General features: G+C 43.0%; 3 protein-coding genes across 6 annotated transcripts; 1 reads left to right on the plus strand and 2 right to left on the minus strand.

Annotated features, from left to right (window-relative positions):
* The first annotated feature begins 19 nt into the window (after positions 1-19).
* On the plus strand, positions 20-5,246 carry LOC110982211 (uncharacterized). Of its 4 annotated transcripts, none has more exons than XM_087138130.1 (5): positions 20-260; positions 1,079-1,277; positions 2,007-2,175; positions 2,693-2,937; positions 4,386-5,246. In XM_087138130.1, the coding sequence occupies exons 1-5, from the start codon at positions 157-159 to the stop codon at positions 4,539-4,541; spliced, it is 873 nt and encodes a 290-aa protein (XP_086994256.1). In that variant the 5' UTR covers positions 20-156; the 3' UTR covers positions 4,542-5,246. The 4 variants fall into 4 exon arrangements, with proteins under 4 accessions (XP_086994256.1, XP_022096168.2, XP_022096170.2 ...); XM_022240476.2 differs by having other exon boundaries at positions 25-251; XM_022240478.2 differs by lacking the exon at positions 20-260 and adding an exon at positions 549-607.
* A 1,629-nt stretch (positions 5,247-6,875) lies between these two features.
* Positions 6,876-11,704, minus strand: LOC110982212 (UDP-glucuronosyltransferase 2C1-like). Its single transcript, XM_022240480.2, has 4 exons — positions 10,563-11,704; positions 9,741-9,960; positions 9,019-9,238; positions 6,876-8,003 (listed from the first exon to the last, which is right to left on the minus strand). Exons 1-4 carry the CDS (start codon positions 11,487-11,489, stop codon positions 7,715-7,717), a joined length of 1,656 nt encoding a protein of 551 aa, XP_022096172.2. The 5' UTR covers positions 11,490-11,704; the 3' UTR covers positions 6,876-7,714.
* A 1,324-nt stretch (positions 11,705-13,028) lies between these two features.
* Positions 13,029-21,885, minus strand: LOC110982213 (uncharacterized). Its single transcript, XM_022240482.2, has 8 exons — positions 21,594-21,885; positions 19,496-19,565; positions 18,513-18,704; positions 17,743-17,956; positions 17,456-17,622; positions 16,921-17,107; positions 16,307-16,440; positions 13,029-14,736 (listed from the first exon to the last, which is right to left on the minus strand). Exons 1-8 carry the CDS (start codon positions 21,688-21,690, stop codon positions 14,574-14,576), a joined length of 1,224 nt encoding a protein of 407 aa, XP_022096174.2. The 5' UTR covers positions 21,691-21,885; the 3' UTR covers positions 13,029-14,573.
* Between the last annotated feature and the right edge of the window lie 625 nt (positions 21,886-22,510).

Below are 22,510 nucleotides of genomic sequence, written 5' to 3' on the forward strand. Positions count from 1 at the left end.
AAGCAGGTTATGTGAAGCCTGCACTGCAGTCTTAAGCAAACAAGAGGGCCCTTTAAAAGAGGGTCAAAGGGCCGGGTCCGTCGTGTTGCCAGAATAGAACAGACCCAGCTTCACGGCATGGACTGTGTCACGACAGTTGACGCACTGTCTTACTGAATGACCATGGCAGTCGTCTCAGCTGTTGCAAGCAGATTGTTGCAAGCAGCCGTCTCCGTCGTCCATGGACAGAGGACAGCTGCCATTGCCAGATGGTATGTGAAGTACGAGAAACAAACATTTTGCTTCATGAATGGTACTTAGATCAGACGGATCCGCTGCGAGTGCGACGGGGCTGGCTCATGCAAATAGTTGGCTTTGACCATGATGCGTTGACCATGCTTTGACAGAACTGTGGGGTCCGACGTCCTCCCTGCTCCCGATCCCACGGGGGCGGACGTTGGACCCCTCAGTTCTGGGAATATGTCGTAAACAGTGAACACGAGGTTCTCTCCTGTCTTTTCCAACAGGTCTCCATACATGTGCAGTACGTACGTGTAAAACTGGTGGATTATGCGTCAGTGTACATGTACATTAACATTGACAGTAACACAATCAACCTCATAGACAGGTACAGGTCAAAGTGTCACACTCTTCTGAAGGGATTTTCACCTTGTACCCAAGTAACCAGTCATTCCAGGGGTCGTTTTTTACAGTTCCGGGGTGCTCTGCAGTTACACCATATGACGCTCATACCAGAGTTGGATATATCCAACCGACCATGATCCAACAACCATGGAGGAAGGCACTACTCATATCACTACTCCGTGTGACTTCAAGCCATTGGTGTCGTAACACTGGGTTTTTTAATCAAATTGGTTGGGTGAATGATCCACAGCTTCAAGTTGAACACTTTCTATTCAATCAAATTGTCCCATTCTTTAGGGTGTAATGTGGATTGAGACCGAGTATTTTAAAAAGTGGAGTTTTTAATCACCAATCTAATAATATAACAATAAGTCAAATTTTGCAGTTAAAATTTTGAAGCATTCACTTAAAAACACCAATAGTGTCATGCTTCATTTCTTTTTAATTTTCCAAGCCGGGCTCTCTGTACTGTCGGGAGTGATCACGTGGTTGCTAATCAGCGGGCCAGGGAAGATCTAGCGGCTAGCTATCGCGGCCTGGACTACTACAGGATGGGGGAGGGGATATGCAACCATCTGACACTGAGGGCACCAGCTCGCAATGGCAAGGGCGAAGTAATGCTGCTGATCCCCTACGGCAAGCACTGGAGTCAGGTAGGTAAAAAAAGGTTCAGACCTTAACCCCCCTCCCCAGGTCCTTAAAAATTCTCCAGGAGATTTGAGAGGGACTTCAGCAAGAATGAGCCGAGGAAAGTTAGTGCTCAACTGGTTTTAAGACACCTGCACTAGTAAGCAGGAGGTTGTGGGTTCGAGTCATCCTTAGTAAGGTTATGAATTCTTTTCCCAAGCTCTTGGACAAACACTGAGCACTTGGTTGTATGAATATACATAAGTGGAAGGGCAGAACCTGTTACAAGAAAGTAGCATCTCAGAGCTGAGGAAGGTGGCAGAGTAAAGGTACTGCTGCTTTCACAGAGCTCGATGCCCCATGTAGAGGGGGATCTAGAGGGGGGTTGCACAGAAAATGACAGAAAATGAGTAGCCTGGGCTTACCAAAAAAAAATTCTGGACGAGGATTGCGCCGACCATCTGTCCATCTATAGTTAAACAATTCCATGGATTTCCGGTGGATCCCCTTAGCAGGGCATCCCTTCAATACGCCTATCAACGATCAGCTTTCGCCATGGTGTTTGAGGTAACGGGGTGGAGATTTATGTTCACGTTTAGGAGGAAAAAAATATTCCTGCTATGCTTCTTTTTCCCCTTCTGTCAGAGACAATCCATTCTTGAGGTGGGGTAGCCATGGAAGAGTGCGTTGGTGGGGAGGGGGTACGTATATCAGGTGGTAACAATGTGAAAATGAAAGCATTCGTTTTCCTACAGGTGACAGCAAGTTGCCTGATTGGAGTGGACATACACACTAAGCAAGTGGTGGAAGGTGAAGGAGTCGCAGAGGACAGTGCGGTTGCTATACACACCGCCATCCACCGGGTCAATGAGAAGACCATCGATTGTGTCATGCATGCCCATCCACCCTACTCAACAGCACTCAGTGAGTACTGGGCAAATTGACATGCTTGAAGCACTCCCGGGGGGGGGGCCTCCAAAATGATCCAACTACTTCATGAAAGTTTCCCCTAGCATTCTCAATTCTCTTCAGCAACGGTTTGAGTGAGCCCTAATTTTGTGCAGAATCTTTTTTAGGGGTGGGAGTGGGAGGGACAAGTCTTGTCTTTCTGTCTGTCTCTTCTGCTCTTAACTGGTTATTTACTTCAAAGAATTTTCACCTAAAAAATTCCATTGGCTGTAGTAAATGGTAATCTCCACAAAAACAGAGACAATAAAAACTAAAAAAGGAGAAACTTGAGGGAAAACAGATTCTGGCCTTATTGTTTAGCATGTGCATTTTCTGCTACCTTATTCTTCACAGATTTTTGCCTCTGGATATTTAATTTTGTAAACATATATTCAAATTTTCAATAATCAATTGAATATCTGAATATCCAAGTAATCGCAACAGGCCCAAAGCTTCTTACTCATTCCTTCCTGTTTTATGTTTGTTCTTCAAGGCTGTCTGAAAGACCCTCGACTCAAAATGGTTCACCAAGGTAGCATGAGGTTTTATGGCAAAATTGCCTATGACATGGAGTTCGGTGGCACCGGCGACACAGGCAACGAGTGTGAGAGGCTGGCCCAGAACATGGCTGACAAAGAAGTCATGGTCATGGGTAACCACGGGATTGTTGCGGCCGGCAAGTCGGCTGGTGTTGTCTTTGATAACCTTTACTACTTTGAGAGGGCTGCCATGTTTCAGGTGAGATGTTAAACTGCCACGAGTGTGTTCTGGCTTTCAGTTTCATCTCCGGCAACATGCAGGAACAGCTGTTAGATCCTGTAATGCAAGAAGCCGGTAGATCTGTAAAAAAGCCATCTATACTGAAAAGAGTTATTTACAAGTGTTTCCCCTCAACTATTGCAAAGATGGATTTGCACCGCGGAGATGGAATTAATTTTGGACTTTTGCCCCACCCTACGTGTAAATCTATCTTTAAAATAGTTGTTTGCGGTATCCGCTGCTACATCTCATTTGACCCAGCCAGCTGACACCGGCAAGCTCGGTGGTCTAGTGGTTAAGACATCTGCACTAGTAAGCAGGAGGTCGTGGGTTCGAGTCCCACCCGAGTACGTTGTGTTTTTTTTTCACAAGCCTTCGGGGGCATACACTGAGCATACAGTGTTAAATACCCGTCAGGCAGGGCAAAAAGTCCAAAATGACTTCCCTCAAGTAAAGTTGCATTACTAAGCAGGGCATAAGCAATCACAGCCCCCCCCCCATTAGCACCCATATAGTCTGGTTCTCCCTCAGAAAAGATTCTGACTATTTGAGAAAATCCTAAGATCTGGTGATTAAATCAGGGGCAATTCCTCCCATTTGTAAAGATTTCAAAAATGATTGTCGAGCATATTTCATGGATTTTTGGTCATTGTTGTTCATGTTTGCAAAACGTTTGTTGTGGACATAAAATTGCATTATTGTATTTGACTTGCCTTCATGCAGTGTTTCTGACCGTGTTTGAGAATAACTTTTGCTGCTTTTTCACATTTCATGCTGCTACCATCGCCATTTAATCAGAGCTGGCCCAGTTTTTCAGTTTTCAGACTGAAAAAAATCGGCAAAAGTGGACATTATTTGCAGAAAAAAGAGGGAGCTATTTAAATATTAAAATGTTTAAAATGTACGGACATGGAAATAACTGTTTCTTGGTGCCCAGCTTGTTTTGTTATAGGGTAACATGGATGTTTCAGCTTCTAACATCCCAATGTTGATGGGTGTGAAGGTTGATGATATCAACTTTTTGAAGAATATCAGCATGCATGCACTTAACCTTAAAATAGACGTCTGCGCATCCCAACATTGTGTTGTGTTTTAATTTTAGACTGTGATATGGTTACCTGACCTTACTGAGGAGACTCTAGGGATTGTAAGAGCAGAGAACCAGACTAACATCTACTTACTCCTCATGCTTCCCCTCAGAATTTGGTGAAGAAAAAAGAGCTTTGCATTGTTTAATTCTATGACAAAACCCACTATGCACCCCCCCCCCCCCCGATGATGACCCTGCCCCCTTCTAGTGCTGGCATTCCATGAGCAAAATAGTTGTGTTTTAGATGAAAACGCTGTGCATTCACAACAGTTGGATGAATTTGGCATGTAATGGGACAGAGAGTTCTATCTTGTCAACGACTTTTCTCTTTTGTCAGGTGTTAGCTGAACAAACAGGCAGGGAGCTGGCCGAAGCCAGTGACAAGGTTGCCCAAGGGGTCACCGATTACTACACCAAGAACGGGGACTTCTTCAGAGTTTGCCACTTTCAGGGGCTGAAAGAAGTGGGCAAAGAGCCTGATTATCGCTCCTAGGCTCGCCTGAGAGGCATTACGCAAACAGAAATTCAGCTCAGTTCTCCCAAGGGTTAGGATTCTATGTTTGCCTGAGGTAGTGTGGTGGGCTAAGATAGTTTGGGCATAGTTGAACATTAAAAAAGATGTAAGACTAATCATGTATTCTCCTATCAGCTCTGTATCAGGTAATCTTTCTTTTGTCTGAAAGATCGAAGTATTTAAAAGAAAATTCCAATGATGGTATTGATGGTATGAAAGTTTCTTAATGACAATTAAATACCGAGCCTGTTTCATGTAAATTTTTGATGTGTTATGTTAACCACAAAGATATATTATTAATGTAAGATACATTGGTAATGATCAAACCCATATAAATAATCTGCTGAAAGAACTGGTGTAAATCCTGGAAAAAAATCAGCACAGTGAAGGAGATGCAATTGGATATTCATTATTCAATGTGCAGGGAAAGTAAGACGTAAGGTAAGTAAGACGCAAATCATTTTGTTGAACCTCTAAGCATCATGTCTGACATTATAATTATGTACGTGGTTTGCGAACATTATTGACATTCGTACTTTTGGTACTGTTCTTTTTTTTGAATCCCCCTTTTTCGGGAGTGGTGTGGGGTCGTTTCTCGAATACTATTAATTCAGCAATAACTGCGGAACTTGTGTTAGTAATGTTGATCATTCGTCAATTTTAGATTAAATATACAGGAATCAAGGATTGCTCTAGGCCTATACCTTTTTATCGTGTTCTGTTTTTCCTTTTGTAACAGAGAAAGTTGTCTAAAGGTTGAAAGTGGGATTTTGTTTTAAGTTGAGTTGCCCCAACGGTTCAGTTGGTAAACGGTCGAGCTGTGCGACATACCGGTCGGCACACGTGTTGACGAATTCAAATGTACATGTGCACGCGCATCCCTGCCACCGAGGACACAGATTGAAGCTTGCAGTTGCTCAGGTTTAATGACGGTTGTATCCACTGCCTCAATTGAATAGGATTCCACTGACAACTGTATCTCTTATGACTTCATTTCGAATCGTTAGGCCTACAAAGATCCATTCAAAGACACACAATATGCATGCCCCTCGAGAAACGGCTAGGAGCGCGTGGTGCATAATGAATTACTCGTAAATAATGTATCCTCTCTGGAATCTAGACCAATCAGAGTGCTCCTCTTGAAATTTGGAGGCAATCCGGTTCGTAAGCTTAAAGTGTGACACTCACTTCAGTTTAAAACCACGCCCACTGCACATGCATTGATCGCCGTTACATGGAACCGTGCAACCGGAAGTTAACGCGCAACTTCAACGATCACCCAATGGAAGCCTGCAAATCGTGGCGCTTCAGCCTTTATGGCGCGCTTCCGGAACCCTTTGATAGGAACCATAACGTGCAAAGATCTTAGAATTTGTAATTTTTTTTGCAGTTTCTTCTTTATATCCAACTTGGAAAAAGGGCTTTGAACAATATTTGCTAGTATATCAATTTATAGAAACTGAAAAATGACCTTATCTAAAAGAGAAATATCCTGCCAAAAATTGACCCATCACTTCTGAAAATCTAAATTACATGAAGAACAGTGCAATGTGGCAGTCTCGTACACAGATGAACATTTACGGTTTGAAATGTTACGGTAGTCTGTTGGTAAACGCCAAACTAAAAACAAATCAAAATATTTTAAACACTTTTAAAATTTATAAGTTAATTAACATAAAGTAATATTCTACTTTTACGAAAGATTCTAATAGTTTATCTAACCTTTGCTGACAACAACTGGGTGATGTCAACTCAACGGAATCTGGAACCCATCGACTACAGGTAGGTAAATCTTTGCAACGTTGTACAATCTCGTTTTCACGTGAGCAAGGGCAGTGAAAACAAACGTGCTTGAACATGGAGATTTATGTACGATATCGCCAGACGTGAAAGGTGATTAAGAAAATTCCTTTTTTACCTATCTCCAGGTGACTTTTCCTTAATATTACTTGAGGAAGACAAAGGTAAAATTCCAACATGAGTGTTTCATGGGGTGGTTTCAGTTTGGAATTATTCTTCCTAAAATTATAGAACGTGACAGGACGGCCCAATGTAAAATCCCCATGGGCAGACCGCGCAAGGGTTCTGGAAGCTCGCTACGTGGCCTTTTACTTTCAGACTCTATACACAACGCATCTGAATCGAGAGGTAGGCTACGTTTGAAAGTAACTGCAATGGCTAGAAATGACACGTGCGCCCAGTGGCTGTAAGCTGCAGCCACTTTCCATACTGATGTGTGTACCTCTAGTTGCGTCTAGACCACAGAAGGCATTAGGCAGTAAGTCCACACAGTTAGCTTCATCCACACACGTGTTAAAGCTGTCTGATATTTTTCTGTATTTAATGTAATCCAGCAATTAGGCCTGCATCCAATTAATATCCTACATGCATTGGGCAATTCTGTGGTAGCTCGCGTTACACCTAAATTGTAACTAAGTGGTCCATGTGCTCGAACCATGTGCTGTTATCGGCATTGACTCAATGGTATATTTGTTCAGAGATTCTTCAGAAAAGATTATACTACACTTATACTATGAAAACCAAAAGTCAGTAAATTAAGTCTGTGCATGATTGATAATAAAGCTCAATTTAAGGGCCTTCAAGGTTCATTGAGTTCTGAACGTTACAGTTAAATTTTCTTTTGAATTCTACAGCCCTGCAAACAGACATCTCAAGGGCAACTGGGATCTGAAAACAATTTTTTTTTCACCATAACCTTGCTAGAATTGTATATTTTCGATGGTACAGCGTCACATTTTGTTACCACGATAGGCCTAGTTTATGCTGCCCCCCCCAAAAAAAAACAGCTGTAGTTACATGCACTTGTTGGGCGAGGGAGATGCAGTTGGGAGCATACACTTTTCTTGCAGATCAAATGTGAGTGGAGCCACACGAACTTATTACAGCGTTGAAAGAATATAATGTCTCACAATAGCCAACGTGTCTTATACCATAGAGTTTCAAGAGACTGCCTGAATGTAAACACATAATCTATACATGATTTTACTAAAATTAATTTTGTTTTACCGAATTTTACAAGAAGCTTTAGAAAGAAAGAAGAGTCTGGCTTTTGCTGAGGAAACGGTGTGTTTTGTCTACATTTAAAGATGCCACGAACACTGTTTATACAGAGACAACTGATCATGATTGGTCTACTCGTTTTTTTCTTTTTTTCTTCCGGCTTTGCTGCGACAACAAATCAAACGACATATCATCCTCGTGAAGTAAAATGCTATATATGCAGCCAGAACTGCGACCACCCCAAGAAACACCAGGACATCGATAGAGTGCAGTTGGAAAAAATTCAGATCCAGGGACTTGGGCCGGAGATAGCTGCCGCCATACTTAGTGACGAGTTCCACCCAGTTGGCTGCTCGTTCTCTGGGAGTGTTGGGCTGGTCATGGAAGATTCGGGACCACTTTAGTGCGCTCTCCTTGTATCTGTTACAAAAAATGAAAACGACAGTTTACTCATTTACAAATCACGAAACTTATCGAGGGCGATAAAGTGGCTCGTCCACTCTTACACGAGTAGTTAACCTCTGTGAGATCGGCACGTATACGTGCGGAAGAAGCGGCACACGCCCATTGTTTATCAAGCAGGGCACGTTTTCATGGCACAGGTGAATTTAACAGCATTTAAAGGTTAATAGAAATTAACTATCTCAGTTCAAGGTAGAAATTAAAAGACTTTCTACCGTGTGTTTCTAAAATTGAGGCTGTGTTTGCCTCATTGGGCCAAGCTACAACAAACACAACGTGGCCTTTTGCAAGCGTGCGATACTGCATGTACTGTTTGTAATCATGCGATGTACATGTACACTTTACGTGTAGGCGTTCTGCCGATGACGTCATCAAATCAGCCTGGGAGCGCGAACGGCCAAAAGGGGATTGTTTGTGGGCGGGGAAACGCAGGATCTTTTGGTTCATTTTGGGGTCACGATTAACGTGTTAAACACCGAATTTATGATGTTGTTGAAATGGTCAGGTATTTATTGTTATTTTGAAATATTTCACGTGAACTAAAATGTTTTCAATTTCTGCTAACCTTTAAATTAATCAATTAATGCAGTGCTTATGACGTGTGGGTCTACATTGACTTTATCGTTGGGCGAATCCGCTCTCTTGTTTGCGCTCGCGCACAAGCAACAGGTGTATTTTACGATCACCCAGTGTACATCAGTGCTACCGTCATTTGTATGAGCCTGTTTCCTACGTTTATAGCTTGAAATCACACCTCACTTAACAAGTTAATTATATGCAAAATAATCTGTTGCTGGTAGATATATCCGTCACCAGGAGTTATATGAAATTCACTGTTGGCCGTACAAAAACCCCGGCTGTGTTGTGTTACTTTAAAAAGTACCCGGTTCGAATACTCCCTAGTCTAAGATCCCCCCCCCCAAAAAAAAAGGGCTTGGGTAGGGTTGCGGATGGTAGGACCACCGTTCCCTACCGTTTGTCCTGCAAAACTTCAACGATGGCCTCATAGAATATGTCTCCCGTCAATGTGTTGATGTCGACTTGTTTGGCGAAGCCCCGAGGCTGAATCCTAGCGATAATGTCGAACTGGTCGCCCAGGAGCGGTATCCCAATAATAGGCACTCCGTGATAGATGGCCTCGTAGACCCCATTCAGGCCGCAGTGACTGATCAGAGCTCTCGTCTTGGGATGTCCTGTAAAACGGTACACCAAAACTTTACAGGATGACAAACAAAATGGAGATAGTTTGAGCAGTTTGACTCGCACATCAAACAGCTCTATTTTGATCCGGGTTCCGGTCTGAAAGAATAATTTGGGCCAAACCAAACCATTTTCATATGAAATCTGGACTTCCGTCATATATACTCCTATCATTGCGTGGATTTCTAGCCTCTTGAGTATTTAGGCTTATTGCTTCGCATTTCACTGATTGGTTGTAGTTAATCATTGAAGAAGAAAAAAGTTGCTCAACAGTTAAAACCTGAAGAGTTTCCACATTTAAAATCAAAGCTGCAACTTATAACCCCAGAATGCACACTTCAGAGATGAAAGTTTTCCATATACTTCAGTCTTGTATCCAAACTTGGGTAGGCTCCATAATTTATGTACTCTTGAAATTCGGAGGCAAGAGTGGGCAAGGGATGGGAGGTTAGACGGTAACTTGTCTGGGCTCTGGTAACACGCGATAGCTCTTACCGAGTAAATCATTGAGTGGCAGCCAGTTGACCAATTTGGAGTTGTTGCCTAAGGAGGCAGGAGGTTCCCCCTCGTACTTCCACACCACCCTCTGGGGAAGCCGAGCAAAAACTGCAGCCAGCTCATTGGATCGGTTGGCATCCAGGGAGCTGAAGTGGGAACTCAGGGTGAACAGAATAACACCGTGCTCGCCAGATCCGTCCATGAAACTCTCCAGATCCTAGAGGAGGTAGTTGAAAACTGAAATTCAAAATCTTTTTAACTACCGAATCTGGTGGATCGAGATCCCGGGATATAGTCAATACGAAATTGTATACCAATTGGTCATGTGCCGTCAATTCCATTCGCTGTCTCCCTACTCACCTCTTATCATCTTTTCTCCACCCTCAAGAAGTTTCATGGCTACTAGGTTTTGTTTTTACGTATCCTTCTGATTTATTAATTCCAAGCCTCCTTCATTATGAATGCAGGGTTTACACCAAAGCCACAGTATCCATTCACAGTAGCCCCTGAAATGGAGACTTTGCGTGGTAGTCATCTTGCAAGGCAGTTGTTATGTTTCACAAGGAAACGTCCTTAGTGCATACTCTCTGGAAAAAAAGCACTTGCTTAAGAGGTGGCAGCCATCCAAACCCCTTTATCGCCGAAAGTGTTTTCGTTCTCAAAGTTCGAATTGGTCATATTTTACGCAGATATAAGCTGGAATCTCTCGTTAAAACATAAGTTGAAAACAGTTGTACACAAATGTACTTGAGCTGCATTCACCCATTTTAAACATTTCGGTGTTGTTGAAAAATGCAACCATGAAAACGCAGGTCTTACCTTATCCAGTGGCTTAGCTGGTGTTGTTGTGAGGCCGCCAACAAGTACGACGTTAGGTGTCAGCGAGCGAGGGTAATCAGTGGTGAAGTCAGTGTTCATCAGCCAGACCTCGGCCCGGCCCAACGACTCGTACATGCTCATCTCCGATTGAATCCCGTGCTTCGTCTTGAGACGATCGAAGGGTCCCAGATAAAAGGTGTCGTAAAGGAAGGCGTTCACAGCATACGCAAAGACATTGAGGCAGCGCTGTAGGACGTTCATATTGTCCGTTAACGTCGTCATAGCCCCCGGTAAGAAGGCTGGGTTGTTCGGCATGCCCGCCAGCCGGCTATGCGCCATCGGCATGATGACTCCGTTCATTACATTTACGTACCGTAGGTTAAGCTTCTGCGCGATTAGGATGAAACAAGGGTAAAGGACGTCCCCGACGACGATGTCGAACTGGGCGGCTCGAAGACGATCCATCATGGCCGAATCGGAGAGAGCAGAGTCGCACTCACCGGCAAAGAAGGTGTTAACACCGATGGCAGGGCCCGTGCTGGCACCTTTGGTCCCGCCGTATACCCACATTTTCAGCCAGTCCCAAGAGGAACTCCTCTCGCCCCTCAGACTCGAGGAGCCGAGGGCGGCTAGGTTTTCCCGCATTTGGCTCCGGGGGATCGTTGAAGGGTACACCTCGAAATCGAAGAGTTTAGCCAGGCTGCTGTTTGCTTGATAGCCAAACACATCACTGATGACAAAGGTAACCCTGTGTCCCCGCTGCACCAGGGTCTCGGCAATGATGGTGCCGGTATAAAAATGACTTCCTGGCCCACCCAACAATGACATAAATAACATGTTGTAGGCTTGTGAGGAACCCGGCAAGCAGATGACTGCCAAGAAGAAGCCAACTACACGAAAATTACACACAGCACTGCCCATAATCATTTAAAATTCCCCCGTTAGAGAATCGGCCAAGTTCAAGTCAAGGTGTGTCTCCTGTTTCAACCGTGGGAGAAGTCCTTTCGCGAGATCACCTCCAACCACTGCAATTGCTCAGTGATTCTATTTCCTGGTTTGCTCGATTTTGGGTGTTTTTTTTTTCGTTTCGTATGCCCGGCAGCATCTACTTCCCAGCTTAATCAATGTATACCGACGACACTGCGAATGCGCGAAGAATTTAATGCGGGTAGGCCTGCACGCAGCTATGCACATTTTTTTTTTTTACTTTTTTTTTGGCATTACAGACGTGAAAGGAGGACCAGCACATTAACCCTATCCAGGCCGAGATTTGCCACCGACCATGAGCTACAACGGTTTGCTTTCGCGTACAACCCGTATGTCTATGTACCAGCACATAAAAACATCGTAAACAGCCAAGCACAAATCAAGCGTGTAAACCGAGCTGCACTCGAATTTTCAAGAAAACCCGTTAAAATATACAGGGTGTCCACATAAAAAGTATACCGAGATACAAATTACTGTAATAGCAAAACTACTTTATATATGGAAAAGAGAAATATATATCTAGAAAGGGCAGAATGTCCTCTTTGCAATGGTATACAGCTTGTGATGTTATTGACACGGATGAGTGATCAAACCAGACCAGTGTTTAGGGTAATGAAATCGGCACTGTGAAAAGTTTGCATGTGTGATTAACGAGGCTAGACCATGCAAGTGGGCAGAATACCAAATGCCTTTGCTTTAAGAACCCATCCTTGAAAACAAAGAATTTACCTAAATCAATCTTATCTTCTTTGTTTTCGCTACTTACTTCATCAGTTTAATGTGCTAAGTCCTCCACATGGCCACCATTCCTGTCAATGCACATCTGACATCTTCGTAACATGTCTGATCATTTCAAGGTCTTGACAGAGGTTATTGACTTCTTCCACTGTTCTTGCACGTTAACTCCAGCCCTGAACATTAGCTGAGGGTGTAGTGAAAATTTGGTTCTGAAGGTAATGCCGTAAAAAGAAATCGCTTTCACCCCACATGCTGACTTTTGTTATCAATATGGAACTGCTCACAGTTCCCCCTTAAAGGAAAGGCATTTGGTATTCTGCACACGTGCATGGTCTAGCCTTGTTCATCACATATGCAAACTTGTCACAGTGCCGATCTCAGTACCCGTAACACCGGTCTAGTTTGATCACTCATCTGTGTCAATAACATCACAAGCTGTATACCATTGCAAAGAAGGCATTCTATCTTTTCTAGAGAAATATTTCTCTTTCCCATATATAAAATAGTTTTGTTATAACAGTATTCAGTACCCTTAACACCGGTCTAGTTTGATCATTCATCTGTGTCAATAACATCACAAGCTGTATACCATTGAAAAGAAGGCGTTCTACCTTTTCTAGAGATATATTTCTCTTTCCCATATATTAAATAGTTTTGTTGTAGCATTAATTTATATGTCAGTATACTTTTTATGTGGACACCGTATATTAGTTCAACACACATTAGTGTTTCGTCACCCAGTTTACATGGAAGAAATCATATACATGTAGTTTCATTTATTTGGTAACGTACACCCTTAAATTAAACAAAAGGGCACAGATATACATTTAATTTGCGCTGTTGGTTTGATTCACAGGTATATTTTGATTTGGGTGACGTCGTATCTCATGTTATTTACATTTCCCCCTTCCATTTCTCTCCCACCGCACCTTCTTCTTGTTTGTTTAGTTCGGTTGGATTTTCATTCATAAGATTTTTCTTCCAGAACTCATCCGTTGTGGCGATGGAAGTGGCTGCTAATGAACCATTAATTCGTTTATTTCAAGTGACAATTTTTTGTCTAGCGAGTGATCTTTAGAAATAAGGGATCATACTTCAATACATGTATATTAAGCGTTGATTCTCCATATACCCTTTCTCTTGAAACGTCTGCTCTGGAACTCAAGATTCAGCCCAATTAATATTATTATTTTCCTACTTGAAGGCTTATTCGTCCTCAAAGAAAGGACATTCAGACATAAGCCCTATTACAAGATACAAAATAAAAAGTTCTTGAAGTTCAGAAGGCTTGCCGGATTATTTAGGCCCATTAGTATCGAGAGCCAACAAATTCTAATATCTGTATATAAAATATGTGCCCTTGATTGAAAGTAATGATGTAATATCCTTGAAGTACTGCTTATGATACCGATGGAAATACTGCATAGCGTATCATCAATAGTTATACAACAATGTAATTTAAGATTGGATTACTTTTTTGAAATATCAGAAATGGTTTTTGTATTCCAAGTTATCTTTTAGCAATCTATTTTACCTCTCTACATCCAAGAAATGGTGGAATGGGCAGAATAAAAGCTGGCATTTGTGACTTGAACCAAACGGTCAAGAGTTTTAATTTTCAGAAAGCTCTGAGATTGTTTGGTTGTGTTGTTTGCTTTTCATTCTCTCAGTGTGTTCAAATTTCTTGCCAAGTTTATGTCTTTCCTACGCCTGAACGCAATTCATGATATGGATAAACACAAGCTAAGCCCCCTTGTGGTTACACTCCAGGCTTGCCTCAGGTTGCATATTTTCAATGCCTTACAAATTAAGCCCTCCAAAGACTAAAATCGCTAATGATTCATCGGTCTGAAGATGTCAAAGACTACAGCTACGATTTAATGTCTCTTTGTTCATTGTAAGTTGTAAGCAATTAATTTTTTTAAATTGTGCTCCCTCTTTTTAAAAAAATACTGTTGTTGCTGCTTCATTTTGTTTTTTTCAATTGTGACACGAATACAATTTATCTCCAGGGCCAAGATAGTGAGACTAATAAAATACCTAAAAATGTGTAAATCCTTTCTTAAAATCCTCTCTGAATTACATGCGGGTATGCAATTTTAGTTTAAGATATACACATAGTCCAAATTAGGTTTTACATTCTATTGACGTATGAAAGCTACAAAAAATGTTTAACATCAATTCTTCGAAACTCAACAGGGTGTTCTCAAGATCTCACAAGTATGGATGTATGGGTTCCATCCTTGTGTCTCCAAGCTAAGGGAAGAGAATGAAAACAGTTTGGGTTTACAAGTTGGATTGTGAGAGTTTGGTGATTCCCAGCTGGAAAATCGGCTTGAAGCTGGGGTCGGTCAGAGCCGCCCGGCCGAGATTGAAGGCTGCGATATCGTACTTGGTGCGCCCGTCTATGGCCAGCTCGCTCAGAACCCGACCAAGCACGCTGGCAAATCTGCAAGACGAAGAATACAAGGCAGGTTGTTTGGGGCAACAAAGACCAGTCAGAGCAGCTTCGCTGGTCTTATTCTTTAGTGTGCGGTACGCTCTACTGTTGAAAATCAGCGCCACTTCGCAAACTAACTTGAAATGGTCTGGACTGTGCTAATAACGATGATAATGATATCGTCGCGATCGATCTTCCTCTGTCGCGTGACTGAAAATGCGGGCATATGATGCACTGAAGACAGTGCCATTCGCTGAGGTTGATGTGAAAAAAAACTGAAAGTGTGATGTATTTAAAACACACACATAAGGTACGGGTACCTGCAATTTTCATTGCATTAGCTATTCAATCCGGTCATTCATCGAGCTGCGTGTGCCAGCCTAATCGTGAGATGCAAGTTCACTCCAAGCAAGGACATCAAAGTTCATCATTATTTTTACTGATGCTTTTCGTCTGAATCCTCCTTCAGACAGACCATTACATGAACTACACGGCTACATGTGATAGGTCCTGTCGACAAGTAGTGCTTACTTGCAGATCACTCCTCATTTTCTCAATACGTTATGCCTTACATTTGTTTGTAAACATGCTTCACTTGAACTATACTAGAATTGTATCTTATATTAGAAGAAACGTAAACACTACTCTAGGAGTGGTGCAATGTCTGCTGCAGTGTTTCGCTTTAAACCGCGTTACCTGCAGTGTTAGAAAAGTGTGACGCGGACCAGAGCCTATACACACTGCACACGAGCAAGATCACACAATCACCAACACAGTCGTTTATGAACGAGCATCATCCGCTCCGAGCGGAACAAAAGAGGGCGTTTTTTTTTTTGGTACGCCTTGGCTGAGTTCGGGCGGTTTATTCTGTTCACGAACAGCTCGATTTGTTGTTCGTGGGTCGGCCGCTGGAACGCCGGGAAGGTACAACCGCTTATTGCTGGTATAGTTATTTTGTGGCAAAAGTAACATGCAACACGGCGGCATCCTTATGCATTCTTCGAGAGTTAATGTTGGATAACTGGGCTAACTTCTTTTCCTTGAAAAATTCATTTCTGTCAGGGGAAATTATTAATGTTAATTTGTCAAAACTTTCCATTGTCTTTGACTCTGTAAGCCCTCTCGATAGTTTTTGAGGCTGCTCAAAAATCAAATCCCACGAGCGTTTCTGTGTGTTCGTGTAAACCCTGAGGAGATGGTGTGTGATCCTGTTCCGAGAACAGGGTTCTTGAGTCGTGTTCCCGCCGTTAGAGAGCGAGAACCAAGAAACCCGTGTCAAGAACAGGCCGCCCGAACTCGACCCTTGAGGCGCCTAATTAAGTATATATGCGCATTTGACGTGGAGCACGTTGAGTACGCGTAACTAATTTATTCCGGGCTTGTATGGTCTTTGCGTACACGCATAAAACGTGCAAGAACCCACTTGCGACCACCTGTCTTTCTTTCGCCGATTGGGGGTGCACTTCAGCTCGGGCGGATAGTTCAGTAAGACTTTCATTATTTTGATTAATTCAAAGATGTGAATTATGGTGATAAGTATTCATGAACCCCAGTCCAGTAAGCGTTCATCTGTACTTACTTGTAGGCGTGTCCAGCTCCACAGCATAACACGACGTCCGCGTGATCGGTTCGGTGGCAGGTGTCGATTACAAAGTGGCGATCCGGTGTCATAGTGTAAAGACAGGTTTTCACGTGGAGAATAGGACCCACCGACTGGCACAAAGAAAGAAAAAAAAGTAACTTCATACCGATACCTTGTTAATAAATCAAAACAGTGACAACGAACAAGTGAAAACCTTTTCATTAGCATTCGTAATGCAAGGCCGGTAAATGTGTAGTTACATGCAAAACTTTAGGAACTTCATTAACGTGAGTTTTGTTTGCAAGCTTGAAAGGGGAATGCTCTTGCCGTTTAGTATGTAATTACAAAATTAGGCTAAGTACTACATGTACTCGGATAACAGTCGACATGGAAAGAGTCTTCTTTACCCCATTTTTCAATGGTTGTCTTATATTGTTTCTATGTTTACAATTTTGCATTTATGGGATATTTTCCATTTCTGATTTCCAGTTTCACTGTTCAGGCCTTCCTTGTTAGTCATCCTGTATATGCTTCGAAAAACTCTATACCGTAACAATCTGCCACTTTTCATCTACTCCCCCAAAGTCACATTGCAATTACACCGACTTTACCCTTGGTATGTGCTCCCGGGAGAAGTCGATGCAATCCTTGACACTCGTCTGGTTCGGGATGAAGGTCCGGGTCGTTGGCGTCACTGTTTCACCACCGGCGTCCAGGCCAATCTTCACGCCGGAGTTGCCATGGATTGGCATGCCGTAGAGGTCAGAACCTGTGCCGTGATAGATCCAGATGGGGAACCTTCAACAGGTTGAAAAAAAAGAACAGATTAGGTTCAGATTGGATTATACTATAGAGGAGTCACCGATGTGGAAGCCAGTCCAGAAACGAGGCCGTAATGTCTTGCAGTGACTTTTTAAAATTTGGGAGTGCGGTTGACTGTATCTCTACCTCTGTCACTTCACATGGCTAAGCACTTCTCGACGTATGACATACACTGTGTTATGGTCTGGCCTCTTTTGATGGAGCAGTATAGTTTGTTGGTAAAATATAATTTGTATGGTGCATGTATTACACTGACAAAAGAAAATCATATTGGTGCATGTGCTACAATGCACATCATGATTCAGCATTCATGGAGAGACCTACTTGCTCTTAGTAAACTCGCTAAGGTTTGATGTAGCGAAGTAGACGACTTGCTCTTGGGTCACCGTGAGCGGCAGCTGTACCCCCACCGATGAAAGCACGTCGTTAACCCAAGCACCGGCCGCGATGACCACACGCCTGCACTGGAACGTGCCTCGGTTAGTGAACACCTTTAAAAAATGGATAATTGTTGTACCGTCAGGTTTTGCCGTAAAGGGAGCAATACTCTCAACACGAAGGCTCATGCATTTAGAACAAATATCTCTCCCGGTTTCTATATGGATACACACCTTGTATGAGCCCTCTTTCGTTTTTTCAACCCGTTCCACTTTCGTCTCATCAAGGATCGTAGCTCCGTGTTTCCTGGCCAGCTGTATGTGAACGGCATTGGCGACCGCCGCAGCCACAAGGCCGGCGTCCTTCTGATACACCGCTCGGTAGTTGTCGCTGGCGCTGAACTGTGGGAATCGCTCGTGGAGCTGTAAACCATTCAGCTCCTCGAACCTTCAGAGACGGAATATGAAGGAAAGCCATCTATAGCAAGTTTTGTTATAATGAGTCAAGGCAAAGGTTAGGGCTTATACCACTTTTTCTGTGTTGGTTTTACACGCAGCGCACCTCAGTGGTACTTAAGTAAGTGAAAAAGAAAAGGCAGAAGGAGCAGAAGACATATTCGAGGAAAGTCTAAGTGTCAACTATTGGTCCATTTTGTAGGTTGTCAGGGAAATTCAAACTGGGTTGACAAAAGGCAGTCGCCCAAACTTGCTAACAGCAGTAGCACTTATCAGTGGCGGCAGAACCGACACGTGCACTACTTGCACTCCGCCCTCCAGCTATTCTCGTAACAGCAATTGCATGCATTCCTAGCACCAGTTGTCCATGTGGCAGGTAAAGGAGTGGTTACATCAAAGGCTGGTTTGAAATCGTCGCAAACACTGCAGCGTCTTATTATGAGCATAGCCAATGAAGGTGCCTGACCAAAAATCGTTCAATATTTTGTGCATTGTACCTTTGTAAACTTTGGTCTGTTTAGTCGAGCAGCTGCATCTTTGATACATACTCAATCCCATTTTCTTGCATGGACTCCGCATAACGCTCGACTATCTTCTCCCCAAGGCCTCCTCGTCGGCTGAAGTTGACTCCTCCGGTCTTGTAAACCAACTGCAGACCCGAGTCCTTCTCAACCTCCTCCCAGCACTCATATGCCCCTTTGGCAAGCTTGGTGTACAAGGGATCGCTATACGACAGTCGGCTGCACGAATAATAGCGGGGGAGAACATTTAAAAAATGGACCAACAACTGTTCGCTGGTCATAAAGACGTCGTAACTGACTGAAATTGTGACTAATTTGCCAACATCGATCTCACACAGGTTCGTGATTAACCGGGGTGCTTTAACTTGTTGGATCGTTCTGTTTTGTTTTGTCCACCCAGGCCGACAACCGACTTCATTTTTTACAGCAAAATGTCACCAAACTAAGAAGCTGGTGATACTTTATAATAGACTCTTGAATTATGTAACAGCTTCAACAGCCTTACGAACCCCGAGCTAGACCAAGAGAGGGCGCAACGCAGGCTCCTTTGGCAAGAACTGCACTTCACCGGTTCACAAACAACTATGAAACGCACCCGTTACGGTCGCATCGCAACCAACAATATGAGCACTTGAAACCAACATTGCTCTTTTCAACCAATGGGGGAGGGGAGGATAAGTCACTTGAACTCGTATTCGACTTTGAGCACTGCTTATTAGCACTTGTCACATTATACGATATCGATATTACTTTCACGTTTTATTTCTAAAGTTGGCATTTTGCTATAAAAGCCTCGTTCGTTGACGGTGGTGGATTGTCGGATCGGGTATTTTGCCCAAAAGCTGTAAGGAAGCACTGTTTGAAAATCTGTATAGTTAATTTGTGGTTAGATGGAATCATTTCTGCGACGCAGTTTCTTAATGAGGAAAGATCTCACTTGTCTTTTGTCCATCTTCAACATACGTTATGACCTCTGTCCCATAAACCAACCATCCATTCGAGCCTCTTACATGATTCGTGAATGGTCCTGTGAGCCCCCATTGTCGTGTCCCAACTGAAATTGCTCCAGACCCAGTACACCTAAGAGACAAAGAATGCAAAGAAGGCAGATAAGTGGGACATGAAAAACGATCAACTTAATCCAACTCGTGTTTTGAAAAACATGATACTTAAATCTTAATGGACCTGAAATCAGCTCAGGCTAGGACTGCGAAGGAATACTGCATAAAGTCTTCAGATATCTATATCTGGAGTCAAATATTCTTGAGCAAAATATATTGCACAATATTAGAAAAGCGCAATTTTTTGTAACTGCATTTGATCTCAGTGTTTTTGTCTGCAGTTTTCCCGAGCCTTTTCAAGAGTTTTCATCAGTTATGTTGCATGCTTCCTTTGACACCAATGTTATAAAAATGGGGCATTATACTGTTCTCGCAAAGCGCCCATTTTTTCTGAGACAGGTCAGCAGAAAATGTCCTTTTCCCCAGACACCTGGTAATTGACGCGGCTTGACAAGCGTGAGAATGTGAATTTCAGATGGGTTTTGTCGGAACAACGTCATGTGTTATATTTCATGAATGATGCCAAATTGAATAGACGTTATTTACTGGGAGTTATTTTCGATCGTGTTCTCTGAAACTAACTCATTCGGTGTAATCTGTTGAACGGGGTGGTGCCAGCCTATTTTGTGTTCTTAGCTTCACTTCCATTTTTTAAATGTGGCTTAAAACATAGATAGACCTAAGCTCAATCCCAAATGTAAACTGTTCAAAAGTGAAAATCGGCACTGTACTGTTTGTAACGAACTTTGATTTCATTACTTTGATAAGTACTCCCAGGTTTCAAAAACTCGCTTTCGATTCAATATGGCCGACACGTGACTAAAGTAACCTCACAGGAGCTAACACAGATGTAAGTGTACCCATACATTCGGAATAAACTACGTAATTAAGTCTTGGAATCACTGAGACTGCACGGATATTGGTCTGGCGTCACAATAAATGTTTTGCGGGTAAACTTTGAATAAAATCTGGTACACTGCGTTCTTTAAATTCACGTGAACGTAATAATTTGAATTATGATACTAAAGACACTGTTGCTATACCTCGTGATTCGGGGCAAGCTTTTGCTTAGTTACATAATTATAAGAGACGCCATGCGCCGATACGCTGTTTTGAATGGAGAAAAAGGGCACAAGTTACGCTATGCAAAAGAGAAATTGGCTATTTATAACCAGGGATGCTACCATGCCACACGGCACGATTTTTCAATAACTTCATGCAGAAGTCGGGTAGATAGTGAGCGATCGCAAGTTCGGCCGATCGGACCCAACAAAGTTAACTGCAACAGCTGTCGCGCGAACTTACCGTCACGCAGTTTGTGTATGACCGGACCCGTTTACGGCACACTGATACGCCCCTGATATGTATACTTAGCACCTGGACCCACAGCCCGAGGACAGCGGGTTTTCCTAGTTACATAAGATGGGGTCTGAGATAAGCAACGTTACACAATTCCAACCTCCATGATTAAAACTGGCCTAAAATGCATTGTATTATGAAAACAGGGAGTAAGCTTGTAAACGTGACAAGGCCACTAGAAATGACATTAGGGACCCGTATTCGACATTATGGTACGCCCGTAGGGTACGGTAGCGGCTTAGAAAACTTTAGTTGTTAAATTTATGACAATTTGGCATGACATGATTTCAACTCTCACTGTAAGCATGGTAAGCAGTGTGTAAGTTTCACATCAATTTGTTTGTGTATACACTAACGTGGGCTTTTCAAATATCCGCAATTTATGCATCGTATTTTCAGGGCTGCATCCCGTATCCGCACCACCATTAGAAACGGTGCGGGTGCGGCCGGCTATGTGGCTCGGAAAAACTGGGTGATTATGATGGTTAGGCCTATCACTGCGCATTTATTAAAAACCTACGGTGTGTACGCGAGCACACTAATGTGAAATAGACATTGCTTACATAGGTGATAAAATAACCACACAAAGCTGTGATCCACTTTTCCCGTTCGCAGAGCATTTCTATGATACGCCCACAACTAATTACGTACTACTGTAGCACATAAAAATGTAGCGGGTTAAACTTACTTGGACCAGCCCGCTTGGCTAGCCAGTACACGGCACCACTACCTATACCCCCGCAACCGACCACAATGTATTCGTACCAGTTGTCCTGGTCTGACATGTTGACAAGAGTTTCGTTCAATTCAGTACCGATTAATGACCGCACAAACTAGATCAGCTTAGTACACCATAGAACAAGGAACAGATGGACAGTGTGCAACGGTACATTGATCCAGGGTCCTCAAACATTTCACGCTTGTGCATGCACCGTGGGCCTACCACATACGTACTGTCCATGTACATGTACGGTTTGCAACCTGGTTTGCACTTTGATTCTGGATGGTTGTAGTCTTAGTTCATGGAGGCACTCCACACAACCGCGCCACAATGCCATGGTTGACTGCTTAGGCCAAACAAAAAATAGTTGTGTTTCCCGTTTTACGGCCGACCCTATTTTGGACGGCCCGACCGTAATTTGGGGGGGGGGGGAATTCTTGGAGAGTGTGTCCTGTCGTCAATTTGAGATTAAAAAAAGAAAAAAGAAAAAAGGACAGCTTCTTGTGTGTGTCTGTTTATTAAAACATGAGTGTTTCACTCACAAATTTATTTATGCACGTGGAGAATTTTAGATCCCCAAACCGTGCCATCGTGCTTTGCCGCGCCGCGCCCGCACCCCCTGTACATGTACAGTGTACATGTATAATACATGTACACTACATGTACACGTACGAACTTGCCCGAAACCTGAGTCCTTTGTCGGATCGAATCATGGTCTAACACGCAGACGTTTCTCACCTCGGTCGTAGTCGATCGATCAAATACAGACTTCCATGACTATCGCACTTGAACCGGACTGTCAATTCTATTTTTTCCGTTTGTCCAAAAATTTGATTTTTTTAAAAAGAATACTCCTTGACACACGGAGTGAGATTTTTATCGTC

Source organism: Acanthaster planci, linkage group LG06 (genome assembly GCF_054643075.1).
Source record: "Acanthaster planci isolate LZ-2023a linkage group LG06, COTS_SCS, whole genome shotgun sequence".
Classification (NCBI taxonomy): domain Eukaryota; kingdom Metazoa; phylum Echinodermata; class Asteroidea; order Valvatida; family Acanthasteridae; genus Acanthaster; species Acanthaster planci.